The 18931-nt window shown below is 39.8% G+C and overlaps 1 protein-coding gene across 5 annotated transcripts in view; it reads left to right on the forward strand.

Annotated features, from left to right (window-relative positions):
• Positions 1-17962, forward strand: part of RAPGEF2 (Rap guanine nucleotide exchange factor 2) — a 165477-nt gene extending 147515 nt beyond the window's left edge. For 3 of the 5 annotated variants that reach the window (XM_035111547.2, XM_035111548.2, XM_060278676.1), the window contains 10 exons: positions 2894-3105; positions 3228-3351; positions 4972-4995; positions 6887-7110; positions 7622-7807; positions 9400-9552; positions 10552-10777; positions 12309-12868; positions 15138-15443; positions 16872-17962. In XM_035111547.2, coding sequence (XP_034967438.2) covers positions 2894-3105; positions 3228-3351; positions 4972-4995; positions 6887-7110; positions 7622-7807; positions 9400-9552; positions 10552-10777; positions 12309-12868; positions 15138-15443; positions 16872-16897 — 2041 coding nt within the window. In that variant the 3' untranslated portion in view covers positions 16898-17962. The remainder of the gene's footprint in view (positions 1-2893; positions 3106-3227; positions 3352-4971; positions 4996-6886; positions 7111-7621; positions 7808-9399; positions 9553-10551; positions 10778-12308; positions 12869-15137; positions 15444-16871) is intronic. The other 2 variants (XM_035111550.2, XM_035111549.2) reach the window with 2 other exon arrangements.
• The last annotated feature ends 969 nt before the right edge of the window (positions 17963-18931 follow it).

Consider the following 18931-nt stretch of genomic DNA (forward strand, 5'->3'; position numbering starts at 1 on the left):
ACTAGATCACACACCCCAATGATTTTGCATACAGTTTATAAGAAATAAAGTGTAAATAGATGCTTCATAATGATGATACTAAATGTTAAGAAAAATACTATGTGTCAATTTTACTTTTTATGAATTAGTAATTTAATACTACAATAGTAATATTTCATTGACTTAACAGTCCTCAGCAGCAACTTTAGACAGAATCCTAATCCAAAAAGAGCAAGACTGGTTGAAAGGCTAGAGGATTCTTCCATGAAAAGCTGGTTAAATTAGCATTGCAAGCTTGTCATTGCTAGCATCATAATGATATATCTGATGAAAGTAGACTCTACTCCATGAACACTTGTGTCATTATAAATGTATTAGTCTTCGTTGTGTTTGTCATTTTTATAAGTATTCCTCATCTCTAGAAATCAAAATATCCTTTGGAACAGACTTGGAAAAAGCAAAATGACAAAAGAAGTCATTTATCTATCTCTGTTTCCACTTAGTATGCAACCATGGAGTATGTTTTATGTGTGAGAGACTGCACACAGTCCGGTATGAATCCAATTCATTTAGTATTATTTAAAAGGTATGCATGTTGGCATGCAAAATCCCAGTTATAGGTTACACAGGTTTTTAACTTAATGTAGCAGAAGCTAATTGTTAGATTCTTGGTGGTACAAGGCAGCCTTAAATCTTTGGTTCTCCTCCTTCCTACCCCCAGAAAAGTACACTTCTGAATTTTCCAGTTACCTTCCTTTTGAAAGGGTAGTTTCGAAACAGATTGCCACTTTGTATGAAGCACATTTGGTTGTTTTTTTTAGGCCTCATGTGAGCCTGCTCTTCAGCGTTTGAATGCAATTGCAATCCCTAGAGCCTAGACTGTATTTGAAGGCTTCCTTGATAAGAAAACCTTTGCTTTGTTGCATTTATTAGTATTTTCAGCAAGTATTGATCACATTGGTCTTGACATATTACCATTTGCAACTAGCAGGCGATGTAGAGGGACTTCTGGGACGACACAACAGCACTCTCCCTCCCTGGCACTGCTGCGCCAGCCCTCAGTTTCCCTTCCCTCAGGTGAATTCCCCCAATAGAGAATGAATCACGAGCGACAGTGGGTTTGTCTTTTGGGAAAACAGGTTGCAAACAGACTTTATTACAACAGATGGAAACAAGGAGTTTTTGGTTCATTTTCTTCCACAGAAATGTATCAAACAGTGATGTTATTCACGGCACAGTGCTGTTGCTTTTTATTAAAACGTATCCTGTTTCAAGTTACAGGCTGTATGCTGTTCAGACTTAAGGTTACTTTCTTTTACACATCTTTCATAGCTCAGACTTTTCCACGCACACTTCAGGAATTGAGGATTTTAACTGTACTGTTTCCTTACAGACCCCCAAATCCTCCTTGGCCTGGGAATCACTACTGCCCTTTCATGTCAGAGTATTCCCTCTGAGGACCCTTTTTTCCTGTAAACACTGTGGGAGACTGTGCATTTTCTATTTTAACAGTGTTCTGCGATTCAGAACCTTAGAGTATATACTGAGAGTTCTCGGCTCTCCTCAGCTCTACCACCTGTCAGAACGAAGCCTCCTGACAGAATCCCCCTCACAGACCGAATCCCTCTCTCAAGCACTCCTCACTCCACAACTTCATGCCATTTTTACTAAACCTTCCTGTAGTCTAATATGTGAACATAGGCAAAATAGGGATTTTTAATCAGTACACTCAGGATGCCCACTTTTGTTACAGTGCTGATGCTCCTTTAGCTTTTCACTATGGGCGACAGTGATTTCGGAAAGTTATATTTAGCATCAGTTTAGAAAAGATTGGGCATGGAATACTGTGATTTGGGGGCATTATTGATAGAGTTCCAACTCATGAATTCTTTTACCAACTCAAATTAAGTAAAATAAGTTACATTGTCTGCCTGGATTTGATACTGGTCACTTTCATGCCTTGTTAAATTTTATGCCTCTGTGTTAAATTACTGTAACTTATTCTGTTAATATACTTGATGAAACTTGATTTGGAGACCAAAGGTGGTCAACAATCTCAGGCACCAGTGCTCCAGATAAAATTAATTAATGAAAAGGGAAACTAATACTTGTTGTGAAGGGCAGTAAGATTAGGGCATCTGAGAGAGAAAAGTAGATTTGACAGTTGGTGGCCTCTGTAAAAATTTGTTTGCAGCTCTAAAACATTTAACGTTAGGATCACTGAATTCAGGCATTTTTGTTGACCATTTCAACTGACTATGGAAAGCAAGGCTGAATGTCAGATATCTATGTCTCGGACAACAGAGGGCTTTTATAATCAATATCACCAGTGCATCCAAATGAGCTGGTTATGTCTCTTCTAAACCTCTGGTAATAACATGCTTCTTTTGCTAGTATACTAAGGGAATGACTCACAGCATTTTACAGCTGCAGTTTCTGAATAGACTTTACTGTATTACTCATTACAATACTTCCATCTGGCAGTAGCAAACACACACTGATCATCATAGCCACATCTTTGTACTAAAAATGGTCCTTGTTTATAGAAGTGTCTGTTGCTCCAACAGTGTTTGGAAAGCAATGTTGTAATAGATCTAAAAACACTTTTGGTAAGACAGGAGAGCCATACCACTGCTACCATAATCTTTTGATGATTCTTCAACTCACAAATATTGCTTGAACATTGCAGTTCAGAAAAGACCTACACTTTTATGGTGCATCATCTCCGAAAGCACTGTTTTCGTTTACCAGTGTCTACATTTGTCAGTTGCTAAATATGATATGATATGATATGATATGCTTTTAGTTTTACTTCAGAAGATTGTGTACAGGAACATATGTTTAGAATGCTGCAAATGCAGGTGTAATTTTGAACAGAGATTATAACCCTCAACTTTTAAAATTCATTCTTTAGTGGCCTAAACTTAGCTCCAGTTGCAAGATTACGAACTACTTGGGAAAAACTTCCAAGCAAATATGAAAAATTGTTTCAAGATCTTCAGGATTTATTTGATCCATCTAGGAACATGGCAAAATATCGCAATGTCCTGAATAGCCAAAATCTACAGCCTCCTATTATTCCATTGTTCCCTGTAATCAAAAAGGACCTTACATTCCTCCATGAAGGTAAAGGTTGCAAGTATTTTTTCTGTGTTGACTCTTTGGTGATGGTGACATGTGTGTTTTTACTTTCACTGACCAATGGCAGAGTGCTATAGTTATTTCCTATCATTCTTTTGGCAATGTAGGAAATGATTCCAAAGTGGAAGGTTTGGTCAATTTTGAGAAATTACGAATGATCGCAAAAGAGATTCGCCATGTGGGTCGAATGGCTTCTGTTAACATGGATCCTGCTTTAATGTTCAGGACTAGGTGAGTTCTTTTGACCAAAGAGTAACACACTTGAAGTGTGAAATAAAAACCACTGAGCTAAGATTGTCTTGTGTTACAGATACATACTTTAAACTTGGCTAGTGATTTGTTTAATTCAGAGAACAAGGGTAAGACACAGAATTGGAAAAGCAATCAGCTATCTTTATTTCTCCAGCTAATTAGCTGCAAGTTATTTGACAGCAATCATATATTCTCTTTATATTCTCTTTATATATCAGCCTGAAAGTAAGCAGTTGTCTTTTCAGCAAAATGAGTAACATTTTTCATCTGTGGTGTCCTCTTGATATTTACGCCAAGCTTCCTAAAGTTCATGACAAATGAACATTGCCCAATCATAGCAAGTAGACCCTGCTTGCTTTTTACCCAGAATTTGATTCTTCCTCACCATTCTATGCAACACTTTTTCTTACAATGGTTTTGTTTGATTCTACATATGTGCATTCATGAAGGATATTCTACTATTACAGATATACTGCTAACACAAATGAATTCAAACACAAACACACATGAGATTTGTTTTGATCTTAGATATGTATTTTGTTCTTGCACTACAAGTTATTTGGGTTTTTATGCCAATAATGAGTTCTAAATAAGATCACCATGTTTCCTTTTAAACTCATATGAACACATAGGAGGCTGCCTTATACTGAGTCAGACCATTGGTCTATCTAACTTAGAATTGCCTACACTGACTAGCAGTGGCTGTCCAGTATTTTAGGCAGGGCTCTCTTCCCAACCCTGCCTGTCAATGCCAAGGATTGAATGCAGGTGATCTACCACTGAGCTACAGCCCTTTCCCCAAAAAACAATTAACAAGAAAAGCAGTTCAGAAGTTCAATGTTGAAGACTGCTTCAGAAATCTCATATTATAACTTCAACTATTATAATAATTATGACGCATATACTTGCTAGACTGAAGCCATTGTTTTGCAAGTTTTGAGTTTTAAGAAATATTCAAGTAATACATTTCCCCTCTTATCTGTTCTGTAATTATAATGTTGTGCAAATTAACTGATTCACAGGGGTGGGTAAGTGTTGCAACCAATCAAATGCCCCCATCAGGAAGAGGCAGTACAGATGGAAATGGTTCTTGCCTGTCATTGCATAATTTATGTTACGTTCATTGTTTAAAGGTCATGGAGAACAAGAGAAATAATAGATATTTAATCACTAGTCTTATTCTTACTTGGACAAAATAGATATAAGCAGAATTTGTGTTGAATCAGTTGGGATAGTTAAAATATTCCCTTTGGTTCAATATATAGGAAATGCATATTGAATGAATAAATATTTTAAAGGAAATTATATTATGTGAAAGCTGAAAAGCAGAAAGAGGATAGAAACAAAATTCAAAATTTTAGAACACTATTTTACGCTAAAGGTGTAAGTAATCCAAGGTGAATTCAGTTTAGTGTGAAATGAGCTTTAATCTTATGGGCACTCTACCTATTTAATGTATTATGCTGACTGACTGAGAGAAGGCTGTTCTGGGCTTTCTGGTACTGCTTGTCCTGAAGTCTGATCCTTTCTTTCTGAGCTTATAATCTCTCTGTCTCTTCCTTAAATCCATGCTTCAATACTCATGGCTCTCACTTGCAGGAAGAAGAAGTGGAGGAGTTTGGGGTAAGTGGTTGGAGAGAACACATACAGACAAACTTCATTTTCTGAAATTCTGCATTGTTTCCTACCTGCTTCCCTTAATTTTCTGGTGCTCTGACATTTTCCTCCTTTTGTTAACTCTTCTGTACCTGCATCAGATTTAATCCAGTGCTGCTTTTGCTTGCGGTTATAAACCCAAGAGCTGTGAAACTTTAAAGAAGTGCAAAGCAGTGAGATTCATTGGTTTGATCTAGAATTCATAAAATAGCCTCATATATGTTAGGGATAATGTGAGTTGAGTGGACATAATTTGTCCATGCAAAAGAATTTTCTATGTGGTCTTGAGGAATGAGTATCTCAACAACATTTTGTACATTATCCAGTAAGTATACATATTCTCTAGCAGACCTCAAGGAATGTACATATCATGACAGGTTTTTTCACATTCTTTGGGCAATATTCACACAGAATTCACAGGAGATACCATTATTCCAACACAAGCACTACATACATACATACATACATACATACATACATACATACATACAGCAATGTATGTGTTTGGATGCATAAGAGTGTAAGGTGTGAGGAATAAAGTGTGGGTGGTTCTCTCATCACACACACACACACACACACACACACACACACACACACCCTACTTCTACCTGTCTTTCCATCCTGCATAAAGACACTGGGAATGTCTGTGTGAATCAATTCACACATACACCCCTCAGCTCCCAGTCCATCCATTTGCATGCACTCACCTCCCATGTATCCACATTGCTGAACAGTGGGGAAACAGCTGGGTTGTGGAGAAGAGATGCCAGAGTCCCATTGGTCAGTTGGTTGTGCAGAACAGCTGAGCGGCGTGGAAAAGAGGGCATACTCTTGTAGAGTATGCCTAGTGACAGGAGAATGTGCATATTGTTCAAAGAATGTAAAAAATGATGCTGAGATATGCATGTTTTGGAGAGTATATGCACAATTTTATCTTTATGGACAGTTGAGGTGCCCATTCTCCATGAGTCATGATGAATGTGCACAATGGCTGGCTGTTATGCAGATTAGCCTCTCAGCTTGCATTATCCCTAACTTATGTACACACGTAACCAGTCTCAATGAGAACAGTATACCAAAATGATGGTGGTTCAGATAAAAATAAGCAGTAAATTTATGTCACACAAGTTAATAGAACCATCCAAATTCACAAATTTTATTACAATGTTGTTGATTTTTAACAGCTCAACTAACTAAATTTTCTTTCTACAAACCAGCCTTCATTATTGCTGTTAACATATTAGAAGCAAAATAGCTCCCATACATAAACACATCCAAATTTGCATGCTTCCTCATTAACTAATTGAACATTTTTATTTAACGTGAAGTCCTATTTAAGGCGAGGGAAAGTGGGGAATGAAAATTCAACAGACTTTTTGGTACATTGCAGATAGAATTAAGTGGTGGTATTAAGTGTTTTAATAGAGGCACCTGAAAAGTACAAAGTGGACATTTCCTGCCTGATTTTGAGATTAGTGGATTTTGAGTTTCAGGAGGCTTGACCAATGTTTACTGGTCTGAGACACCTTGCTGCATGAGCCTGCCTTAATATTTCTGTCCTTGTAATACTCAAGGCTACTGGAAGAGAGTTTAACCATTTTCCCAATGACATGGAATTTCATACTTGGAGCAGAGTAATTCTCAGGGACTGACTTTAATGAATCCATATTCACAATTGCAACTGATTGTTGTTCTTTATTTTTATCCTTTTCCTATTGTTGCTGTATGACTTACTTGAATGAGGCATGTAAGCTTTGACCATAGACTGACATTCATGCAGACCTTTGCATGTTTCAAGTTCATTGAAGGATGCAGCGATGAGCTAAGTTACATGTCATCTTGTCTTTCTTCACCCCAGGTCTCTCAGTCAAGGCAGTACAAATGCAGCAGTCCTTGATGTTGCACAAACAGGTGGACATAAAAAGCGGGTCCGACGCAGCTCCTTCCTGAATGCCAAAAAGTTATATGAAGATGCTCAGATGGCTCGGAAGGTCAAGCAGTATCTCTCCAATTTGGATCTGGAAATGGATGAAGAGAGCCTTCAGGCACTCTCCCTACAATGTGAACCAGCCAGCAATACATGTGAGCATTTTTCTTAGTTGGGAATCAACAACGTTAAATGAAATGGGATTTACTCCTACGTAAATGTGCACAGAATTTGATTGTGTGCACCTCAGTCATGGCAAATGAGCTGTTAATATATCTTTATTTAACCTACATCTTAACTGTCCCTCAGGCTTAGGCTTGGCCACAGCATCATTGAGAGAAGTATGTGTTTCTAATCAAGCTGATCGCTAGAAAACAAGTTATTCCATACCATTACAAATTGTAGACAATTTTACAGTTGGCACATGTGCTACTTGTTTCTTAAATGACATACATTACCTAATTGGCTCCCCAACTGTTGATTAGGGCATCATTTTACTATAGTTTGTGGTAGTGAATGAGAGGGCTAAAAAATTCAAGGTTTCTCAACCGAGAGAGGGTATCTCTTTTCCATCATTGATTATTCTTCTGGACACAATTTAATATAAAATCAAGTACTCTTGAGGTAGTCTTAACTGTAATCTTAATTCTGCTTTTTCATTTAAAGTACCCAAGACTCCAGGGGAAAAACGGTCCGGAAAACCTGAAACATCGCCAGTCGCACATAGGTCAGGGATCCAGCAGAAAGTGCAACAGCAACAGCAGCACAAAGCAAACCAAGCACTGCAGGTCCCTGCTGTATCACTTTATCCCTCTCGTAAGAAAGTACCAGTCAAAGACCTTCCACCCTTTGGTAAGTATTGCGGATTGTTCTGTTCAGTAGAAAAACAATTTTATGTTAAAAATAGTTAAACAAATTCTCAAGAGCATTAAAAAAACATTTTCAAATTACTAGCTGAAGTTCATGTTTCAGGATTGTATTTTCACAATTGACAGGTATGCATCTTGAGCAACTGCAAACAAAGGTGGGGAAACACAGGTTCTACTACATTGTTATTACTGTTGTGTTCTGGAAATGGAATCAGTGTTAGAGATCACACGAAAGTCTCATCTGTAGTTTTCCTTTAACACAGTATAATCCCACTTAAATTCATTCCTCCCCCATAGAATCCTGGGAACTGTAGTGTGCTAAGGGAGCTGACAGTTGTTAGAGAGACCCTCACCCCCACCTCTGACTCTAGTCACCACCAATCTTCCTCTTCTTCCTATGTTGGGGCCTGCTAATGCAAACCTCATCTTGACAACACTCTGAGGTGGATGACATCCACTGCACATTTTTACACCTGTCCAATTTTAACCATGGTTCCTGGTCTAGTGATGTCTGTGAGTCTATACAGTGGTACCTCGGGTTACAAACGCTTCTGGTTACAAACGCTTCTGGTTACAAACTCCGCTAACCCAGAAATAGTACCTCAGGTTAAGAACTTTGCTTCAGGATGAGAACAGAAATCGTGCTCTGGCAGCGTGGCGGCAACAGGAGGCCCCATTAGCTAAAGTGATGCTTCAGTTTAAGAACAGTTTCAGGTTAAGAACGGACCTCCGGAATGAATTACGTTCTTAATCAGAGGTACTGCTGTATTTTCTTTAACTCTATTTTTCATTTATACTTACTTTGAAGACATGGATTATATATATAACACCATGGAATCAGTGAAGTAGCCATTTATCTTCTAAATTTAATGGCACTTCAGACATGTTTAAGCTGCAGGTTTCTGTCTCAGTTGCAAGCCTGAGGGAGGGGATAACCTGAGATGCTAGCTCTAGTAGTCAATGTTTTTCCATGAATGGCTGAGAACTAAGAACCAACCACATTTCCAAGTGAATGTAAAACAGAAACATGAGTCTAATTTACATTTTACTTGGGCTGAATTGTTATGTTTAAATTTGTTTTTATTAATTGCATATAATTTTCTCAGAATAAATTGTATGTTGGTGTGTAGTGGCTGGAGTGACTTAGATTTAAATCCCCATTAAGCATACTCTCCCAGCATAACCTTACAAGGGGGTTGTGATAATAAATGTGGGTGTGTAATGTACACTGTCCTCAGTTCTGCAAAAGAAGGGTGGGATAAAATATCATAGTAATGGTAGTATCAGTGAGTAGCACCTTAAAGACCAACTAAGTTTTTATTTTGGTATGAGCTTTCGTGTGCATGCACACTTCTTCAGATACCATGCATGCACACGAAAGCTCATACCAAAATAAAAACTTAGTTGGTCTTTAAGGTGCTACTGAAGGAATTTTTTTATTTTACTTCGATCCAGACCAACACGGCTACCTACCTGTAACCGGTAGTATCAGTGGTCCATGGAATGGCCTCATTAGAATATGCAAGAAAAAGTGCATGCTTTTATATCAGATGTGTTACTTCTTCTTTATTTAAGGCATAAACTCTCCACAAGCTTTAAAGAAAATTCTTTCACTCTCTGAAGAGGGAAGCTTGGATCGTCATAAGAAACAAGCAGAGGACACAATTTCAAATGCATCTTCACAGTTATCTTCTCCTCCCACCTCGCCACAGAGCTCTCCAAGGAAAAGTATGCCAGGGTCTAAATACTCCTCACCTCTCACAAGCTCTCCTCTCTCGTAATTGTTAGTGATAACTGTTTAAACCTAGTTAAGATGCCAAATAGTAGTCAGTTGTGATTTAGCATGGGCAGACATTTCCTAAAAGCACAAAGTTGTCACATTCTAAGTATGCAAGCCAAAGCATTTTCTGTCAGAAATCCTGATGCAAGTCAATACTGAGTGCAGGCATACTGAGCTAAATGAACCCGCTTCCTATGTTCCTGCCTTCTCAGATGCAGTTGGGGAAGGAGTTAAAGTAGCCTAACGATCCCCATATCCAAGTGCCAAGAACTATAATGTTGTTGAATATTAGTTGTTCACCCCTATTTGCTGAAACCATTCATGTGTGCAGTCTTCCATAGTATCAAGGATGGGTAGAAATGTATAAGGGTATCACGAAGACAATTTGGGTAGAATAAAAATCTTCATGCAAAGTATTTTATTTTGGAATTATGATGAAGCTTCCTCTACAAATGAGACCATATTTGTGTTTCCCATATGCATCAATCCTGGCTGTGGAACCAAGCATGTTTACTATTATTCATATGTGTGGCAGCACCACCCCATTTATTTCGCTTTAAGCAGAATTAGATTCCTACCGGTATAATTGGATTGCTGTGGGCTTTGTCCAGGGATACTGTTGGTTTTCTCTATTCAGATTCTATCCCAATGGATGGCAAAGGCATACAGTGTGGAGCCCATTTGAATCATGTTAGTTAGATATTGAAACTGCAAGTAAATTTTTTTAATCTTTAAAATATCATCTGTTAATGTTTTCTCCCCCCAGATTCTCTATCTTAAAAATAAGATGATATTATAAACACCCCCTTATAAATTATTTGTCCTCAGATTTTAAACAACAACAATTTTAAAAGTAATTTTGGTACAGGGGCTGCATAATTTGAATATTTATACTAATTCTGAAAAGTTTATGATGAAAATGGTTGTAATCACTCTTCCCTGTGCAGGTTATACTCTGGCTCCCAGTGGTACCGTGGATAACTTTTCAGACTCTGGTCACAGTGAAATTTCTTCCAGATCTAGCATTGTCAGCAATTCTTCATTTGACTCCATGCCAGTATCACTACATGATGACAGGAGACAGAGGCACTCAGTCAGCATTGTGGAGACTAATCTTGGAGTGGGCAGGATTGACCGAAGAGCCATAATTGAACCAGATCAGTACAGCATAGGGTAGGTAGTACATATCTCTGTAATTACATTTATTAAAAGCCTACTCTAGAGCTGTAGATACTTTTTAGGATCATGTATTTTAGGATCATGTATTCTGTTACAAGGCATCACTTGAGTGACTCTGCCTTTAAAGGAAAACTAAAACACTGCAAACCTGTGTCCCATAATACATAATGCTTTCTTGGCTCGATCTTCCCCAAATATCCTGTTATTTACTTAAAATGTAAGGGTCTTCCAGAAGGAATGGAGAGGGGAAACCTAGTAGTCTTCTTAAAAGAACGCTTGTGTAATTATATACATTTGGACAAACTTTGATCAGCTTAGACTGAGGCGTCTTTTAGAATAGGATCTTAAAATAGAATGGTCCCAAGTTTTTGAGTGAGTGTTTAGTGAATGCTTGAGAGAAATCTCGGTTACATTTATCAGTTTAAAAGAATTGGCAACTTACAGGACAGGAGAGACATTTATTTTAATTGGAAATCTGTTTAAAATCCTAGCTGATATGCACCCAGATATTTCAAGTAAAATCATGGAATTCAAGTTTCTCACACTTACTGCTTGGGCAAAAATTAACAAAATATCAATGGGGGACCTCATTTAAACTACTTGTCTTGTTGAATAAGAAACTGTGGCTAAAACATTAGGTAATCAAAGGAAATAACAGATGGAAGGAATATTTAGTTTAGATACTGGAAAGGACAAACAAACTTATCAAATATAAAAACAGAATAATGAAGCTAATAAATACAACTTGAATCAGCAAGTGGGACTAGAGAAGCACTGCATCAAGAAGAACAAAGAAAAGTAAATTGTTGTCAATAAGGGAAAAGGAGAAAGGAGGTGAAAGTGCAAATTAGTTCTTTAAATTGGAAATCTAGAAAATGTTACTGCTGGGGACTATATTTATATAATTCTCAAAATTAAGGAATCAATATTTGGGAAAAGTTGTGTTTAAACTACCAGAGAATGAATATAATGCAAATTCTTTCACTAAATATTAAAGGGCTGAATTCACTATTTAAGACACCAAGAGACCTCTAAGCACCAATGAAAAATGAACTTGTAGAAAGTTTCATTTAAATTTGCACTGATTTTTTGTTGATGGACATTTGATCATATCCAGTTCTAGATAGTGTTTAGTGACTAATGTCCTAAATATTTTCCCCAATTATTTTGATAGGTATTAGATGATATATCTGCATCTCCAAGAGATAATAGGGAAAGGATGGGGAAGATGCATGCTCCTAATACTCTTACCAGATCCACAATTCTCTTTGAAAAACACCCAGTGATACTTCTGATCTAATGTTCAGCTGGTGCACAAAGTATCACAATAATTTCATTAGATGTATATTTGGCAGCTATTGAAGGATGTGAATTTGAGCACAGACATCTTCAGAGTTAACTGATCTGTACTACAAATTGAACAAAATGCTTTGTGCAAATTGTTACTGCTGTTTGATATTCTAATTGCTAGTGGCAACATTGTTGCTTTATGCCTATTAATTATTTTGTTCCTGTGTTCTTCTAGCTACTACCCACCACTGTCAGAGAACAGAGGCTTGTATGCTGGGGCAACCATGCTTTCTTCTCCTAGCACTGAGGAGCTGTCACAGGATCAGGGAGACCGAGCATCACTTGATGCAGCGGATAGTGGCCGTGGCAGCTGGACTTCTTGTTCAAGTGGTTCCCATGACAATATACAGACAATACAGCACCAGCGAAGTTGGGAGATTCTTCCTTTTGGACATGCTCATTTCGATAGTTCAGGCGATGGGGCAGGACTGTGGGCCTCAGGCAGCCACATGGACCCGATGATGTTCTCCGATCATGGCACAAAGTATGGCAGGCAGAGTCAAGGTAGGGAGGGCCTTGATCAAGCACAGTCCAGAGCAAGCTGGGCATCCTCCACAGGCTACTGGGGAGAGGACTCTGAAGGTGATACAGGTACCATAAAACGGAGGGGTGGGAAGGATGTGTCAATTGAAGCTGAAACCAGTAGCATAACATCTATGACAGCAGAGGATTCAAAGCCAGTTCCCATGCCAGCTCATATAGCTGTGTCAACAAGTAATACAAAGGGTCTTATTGGTAAGTTTACCTTTGTCTACCACAAAGTATCCTACATATTTGCTATAAATATGAATTTATTTTACAAATATAAAACATAAAGCCAGCTCATAGTCTTAACTTATGTTTTGCTTTTTCAGTAAAGCCTTTTGTGCTTCTACAGATATTCCATTGTTATTTTTTAGTTAAATATATATATATTTTTTATCTTGCCTCAGAACTGCCCACATTTCAGTCATTAACATAAACTCTGGTTTTCTTTTCCTTTCTAGTTTGTTAATATGCTTAGGCTAATGTCTTATAATATGGGGGTACAGTTTTCTCTCTGTGTGTATGTCAATAGTATAGCTCTAGTGTGCTCTGCCCTATACCTCCATCAGGAACAACTGCAATTTGTTGTTTAGCACAATTTTCTTCTATGCCTTAATCACGAATGCAGATTTAAACTTGTCTAGGGATATAAAAATGTGAAGATGTTGGTGTTAGAGAGCAGGAGATGAAAGAATTTGAATAAATCTTGCTATAGGATTTCAGGATATAAATGGGAAAGGGCTGTAGATCTGGAGTGGAGCACTGCATTGCATGCAAAAGGTCCAGGTTCAGTTGTCGGCATCTTCTGGGCTGACAAAAGTGTCCTGTATGAAACCCTAGAGAGCTGATGCCAGTTAGCAATAAAACTGAACTGGATGGGCAAATAACCTGCCTTAGGAAATGCAGGCTGTTTCCTGTGTTTCTTTCCTGACAGCACAGTTTTTTCTGCCAGTTTGCATATGTCACAGATTCTGGTGTGTAGAGTGACAAGGGGAACCCCACAACCTTCAACAGAAATATGGAAAAGGGGAAATGTTCCCCTGACACTGGCTAAACAGACTGGTGGTCCCTGGGATATATTCTTCATGGATAATCCCTTGACTTCACACTATTCTTTCTCTCTGATGTTTCAAGCACTCATCAGCTATATGCACAAACCAAAATGATTCAGTAATCAACGACAGTGGCTACTTCATTTTTACACATACAAACATGTATGCATGCAGGTGCAGACAGAGAGATTTCTCTCCATCCTCCATTTTGGCAAGCGAGAAACATGATCACAGTTAAAGTTCATATTCCAACCAGGCAAAGGCATTCAGAGGATAGGTATGGAGCAGAACCAGTGAGGTGTGTGGCCAAGGGTTGACTAGAGTGGTCCAAAAGACTGCATTTAGCCCCTTCTCCTAAAATTCACATCCCTGGGCTACATTATTACATCATCACATAATGATCTTCCTGCCCTCACTCTTAAGTCGTTGAGTATTTTTGCCATGCTCCCCCTCTCCAGTCAATATAATAGGGAGCACATTTCTTTGGCTTTTCTTAAATATTTTACTTTCTGGATTTTAAGATTCCTTCTCACTTATTACAGCTAATTCATGTATTTATTCTTTATGTTGTTTTGTGAACTATCTTGGATAACTTCTTTTTGGAAAGGCAATATAGGCATTTAAAAGTATATTAATAATGATGCATAAGGAAGGAGTACAGAACTCCTAACCTGAGCACAATATATGTGCTTTATTATTTGAACTATAAATACTTTTTTATTTTATTTAACTATGCTGAGAGAATTAGGCAAAACATGAATCTTGTCAAAATATCACCTCAAGTGAGAACTGTATATACTTCAATATGTGAAGTGGGTTAGTGCTATTTCTCTTTTTTGCTAGAAGATGAAAGCACAGTCATATATTGTCTATGCTTCACAGTATCTTTTTATCAACTGTGTTCTTTACAAATCTAAGTTTGAGATTCTTTTTCAAGATGTCACCATGCCCTATATACATAATTTAAGTGTTATCACAAGCTGCTTTCTATAATTGGCTTAGGTTTTGTATTAGTTATCTTCTATTTCACTTGTTCTTTTTCTTTGTGGCTTTGCTTATGTCTATGTTTTTAATTGCATAATATGTAAAAAAAATTAATATGTAGGTGTATAGGTATTTGGTATGGATGTGCCTGTATAATCCAGCCAGAATTAAGCACTTTTAGATTCCATTGATTTGAATGGGAGAGTTTTAAGAATGTGCTCAACTCCTATTTGGACTCAGTGAAATGTAAATGCCTTTACTTTGGGGCTGCCTCATGCCCATACTGTGGTTTTGTTTTTAATGCCAAGTTGTTCAACTCCCTTGGAAGAACATCAGAGCTACCAGGATTATGACATAATAGAACTAAGTACAGGCATAGATAATAGTTGTAACAAATATATGTAAATGATTATCATTGCTGATGATGCACTATTTTACTGCAGCTCGAAAAGAGGGCCGCTATCGTGAACCACCACCAACCCCGCCTGGTTATGTAGGAATACCTATTGCTGACTTTGCTGAAGGAGTTTCCCACCCAGCCCGAAAACCTCCGGATTACAACGTGGCACTTCAGAGGTCTAGGATGGTGGCACGGTCAAGTGAAGCTCCTGGGACTTCAGCTTCACAGCAGCAACCGCAAGGTCCTCCATCTAGCAGGCCTGTGGGCAAACCTCAGTGGCACAAACCAAATGAGTCAGACCCACATCTGGTTCACTATCAGTCTCAAGGGTTTTCCACAGAGGAGGATGGTAAACATCTTATCACATTTTGAAAATAATAAGTTAAGGGTTCGTTTCCACATAAGTGCTTTTGCATCCAGAACAGTTTATACAGGTGGAGGAGAGGGCATGCACTTTTATCCAGCTCTGAGCTCAGAAGTGTTCCTGGCTTTGTTTCTTGTTCCTATGACGGAAGTGCTGGCAGCTCATACAACCATTTATTGATTGTTTTTATGTGGTGTATATCTTGGTTCTGAGAGGGAGGATTTTCCATGGGCAGAATTCTTCTTTTTGGTGTAAAATCCAAGAGATCTTCAAATACTTTGTAGACTAAAAAGCTGTAAAGTTTGCACTTCCTCTGCAGCACATTAATGCTCTTAGGATTGTAATTTAATATTGAGTCAAGTGCAGGGCCATGTAATGTTTGTAGCAAAGGTGTATACATTAGAACTTTACTAAGTTGAATGTTAATTAGCAGAAGAAAAACAGTGTGATTTGGTAAAATTAAAGTGGAGGTGGCAAAGCAGCCAAATGGTATTTTAATCTAAAGGGTAAATGGAAGAACCATGGTGAAAGAAACATAAGGTTCAGAATTTACTTGAGAGATGTAAACACAGTGAGCTGGTTCACATGCAAAAGTAAACTTGTGGTTTAGCGCTATGTACACAAACTCAAACAAAGGCTCTTGCTTCACCCCTTCAGCTTTTGCTGGACAGCCTAAGAAGGCTAAAGTGGGATAGGGACATTTTTCTGCCTGGTAGACCAAATCCTTATCTCCCCACCTCTGGAGGGTGTAATTTGACATGTGAGTAGTGCTGTCCACTTGTCAATCACCTGATGTCATAGGGGCATCAGGTAGCATTGTGCTTTGAAGCACCATGAAGGAATATTTGAAAGCCATTTTGCAAACAGCCCAACCAGTGAAATTAAAGTGTACTGCAGGGCTTTGGCTGAGTATGCCTGTTACCAGCCAGATCCTATAACTCTCTGCTCACCAGGTGAACATGCTGCTGAAGCAGATAACAGAGGGAGGTACTTTGCCCTTGTAATAAGCAGCTGATTTCACTCAGTGATACTAGCTGATGGACAAGTGGGGCGTGGGAAATGGCCTTGTGGGTCAAGATTAGTCAGTGTGCCACAGATTTGCCTGCCCTGTTCTAAACAGACCAACTTTAAAACCATGGGCTATGAAGCTGGCTTGTTTCAAAACATACTTTGGTTAGTTAAACTCTAATAGCCGATTCCTATGTACCAACTAGCCAGAATTCATGGCTAGTATTTACCTTCTTTTCCAAAGTCCTGATCCTGGCTGCACAGGAGAGGGCATGGTGAGTGAATGTGCCTGCTACACTATGGGTTTAGTGTTACAAGTGAACAAGCCTAACATATAAATACATTGGCTATTTTAGTTCTAAATACCTTGAAATGTATTTACCTCCTATCCTGTTGTGTTTGCAGAAGATGAGCAAGTCTCTGCCGTCTAAGAACTGGGGCTTTCTGGATCCTGCGTGAGCCAACTTAAAGGAGAGCACAAGACGACGCCCCTAGTATAGGAGCCTTGGAACTCTAAAGGATGGTGGACCTGTTTGCCTCCTTCCCTGCCTTAAAGCAGCATGGGGCTTCTCCCCCTTCCTCCAGCACTCTTCTTCCCTTGCATGTGAAATACTGTGAAGAAATTGCCCTGGCTCTTTTCAAACTGTGTTGCTTGAAATGCACATTGCAGTGGTTTCCCAGCTACCACTGTTGCTGTCTGCCACATCACAGTATCATTCTAACTTCCAACATCTACACATCACAATGAATGACTGACTGCACTTCTCAAATGCCTGGAAGCATTTTTTTAAAACCTTCCTCAGATCTTAATCACATTCAGAGGTATAGTGGGGGGGGGGCGGCTTCAGGGGGGAGCACAGAGGGCACTGGAGCTGCTGCTTCCTTCTCAGCAAAAGGGATGTGGCAGCTTTATGCGCTGGCCCTGCGCCGCTTTTGCAGGCAACATGGGACCCTCAGTGTTCCCCTCAGCCACCCTCCAGCTAAAGGGCATCCAGAAGAGATGTGGTGGCTTGGGCACCCTGCAGGTCCGGCACTGCCCTCAAAAGCAGTGTGGGGCCAGCACACAGAGCTGCCGCGTCTATCCAACTGAAGGATTCAGCAGCTCTGGCATCCTATCCCCCCCCCCTCCTAAGACTGCACGTGGGGCAATGTCCTCCCCTCCAGCACCTCTCAGGCTACGCCTGTAATTGTGATTAAGATTAGAGGAAGGTTTTAAATGCTTCCAGGCATTGGGGAAGTGCAGTCAGTTATTCATTGTGATGTGTAGATGTTGGAAGTACACGTTGATTCCCAACTAAGAAAAATGCTGACATGTATTTCTGGATGGTTCAGTGGTATCGGTGAGGGTGATCTGGCTGCGACATCTGTCACCCCATTGATCGCCAGGGTTGATTCGGCTGATCTGGCTAGCTAGGCGGGTGTCCCCTTCCTCCCTCACCGCTCCATGTGCGTCCCTCCCGAAGCTGCGCGCTCGGTGGAAGAGGACGACCTTCCCAGATAGGAGTGTACCGTTCTTCGGTCAAGGGTATACGATAGCTGCGCTCCCCTGCTAGAACCTCCAAACAAGCTCAAGGTCCATTTGTAGGAGAACGTAGGGTAGTCAAGCTCTCGGTTGTAAAGCCGTGGCCTATTTAGAATTTTTTAGTCCTCTCATACAGCTGTAATATGAATATACTGTGATGTGGAAGACAGCAACAGCGGTAGCTGGGGAAAACGCTGCACTGTGCATTTCAAGCAACACAGTTTGAAAAGTGCCAGGGCAATTTCTTCACAGTATTTCACATGCAAGGGAGAGATGTGGCGGCTCCATGCGCCGGCTCCACACTGCTTTTATGGCCTCTCACTGCTTTTGCATGGTGCCCAAGCTGCCACATCTCTTCTGGGCGCCCTCCAGCCAAAGGGTGGCTGAGGGGGACGCAGTAGCTTGAGCGCCCTACAGGTCCCACAATCCCCACAAAAGCAGTGTGGGGCTGGTGCATGAAGCCACCACATCTCTCCCTTGCATGTGAAATACTGTGAAGTTATTGCCCTCCAGCTGAGAAGGATGCAGCAGCTCTGGCACCCAGCACCCCCCTCACAAGATTGCACCTGGGGCGACGCCCCCCATCACCCCTCATGCTACGCCTGATTGTGATTAAGATCCGAGGAAGGACGGCTGAGAAGGATGCAGTCATTCCGGCAGCATACCCCACCCCACGGCGGCACGCTCCCACCCTCCCCAGGCATCACCGGGTCATGCCCCACCACTGATCACAATCCGTGCACTTCACCTTGTTGGGATAATGAAATCAACTAGTTGACAAGCTACATTTGGCCTTTACCCTACCAAGAGAAACATGTTGAATTCCTTCAAGTACATAGTGCTTGTTTGCTTGTTTACAATGCCTTTGTTGCTACTATAAATGTTGTATTGGGGGGAGGGAGGGAGTTACACCTGCATAATTTCAGTATTATTTTGTACTTTT

This window comes from Zootoca vivipara, chromosome 9 (genome assembly GCF_963506605.1).
Source record: "Zootoca vivipara chromosome 9, rZooViv1.1, whole genome shotgun sequence".
Lineage (NCBI taxonomy): Eukaryota > Metazoa > Chordata > Lepidosauria > Squamata > Lacertidae > Zootoca > Zootoca vivipara.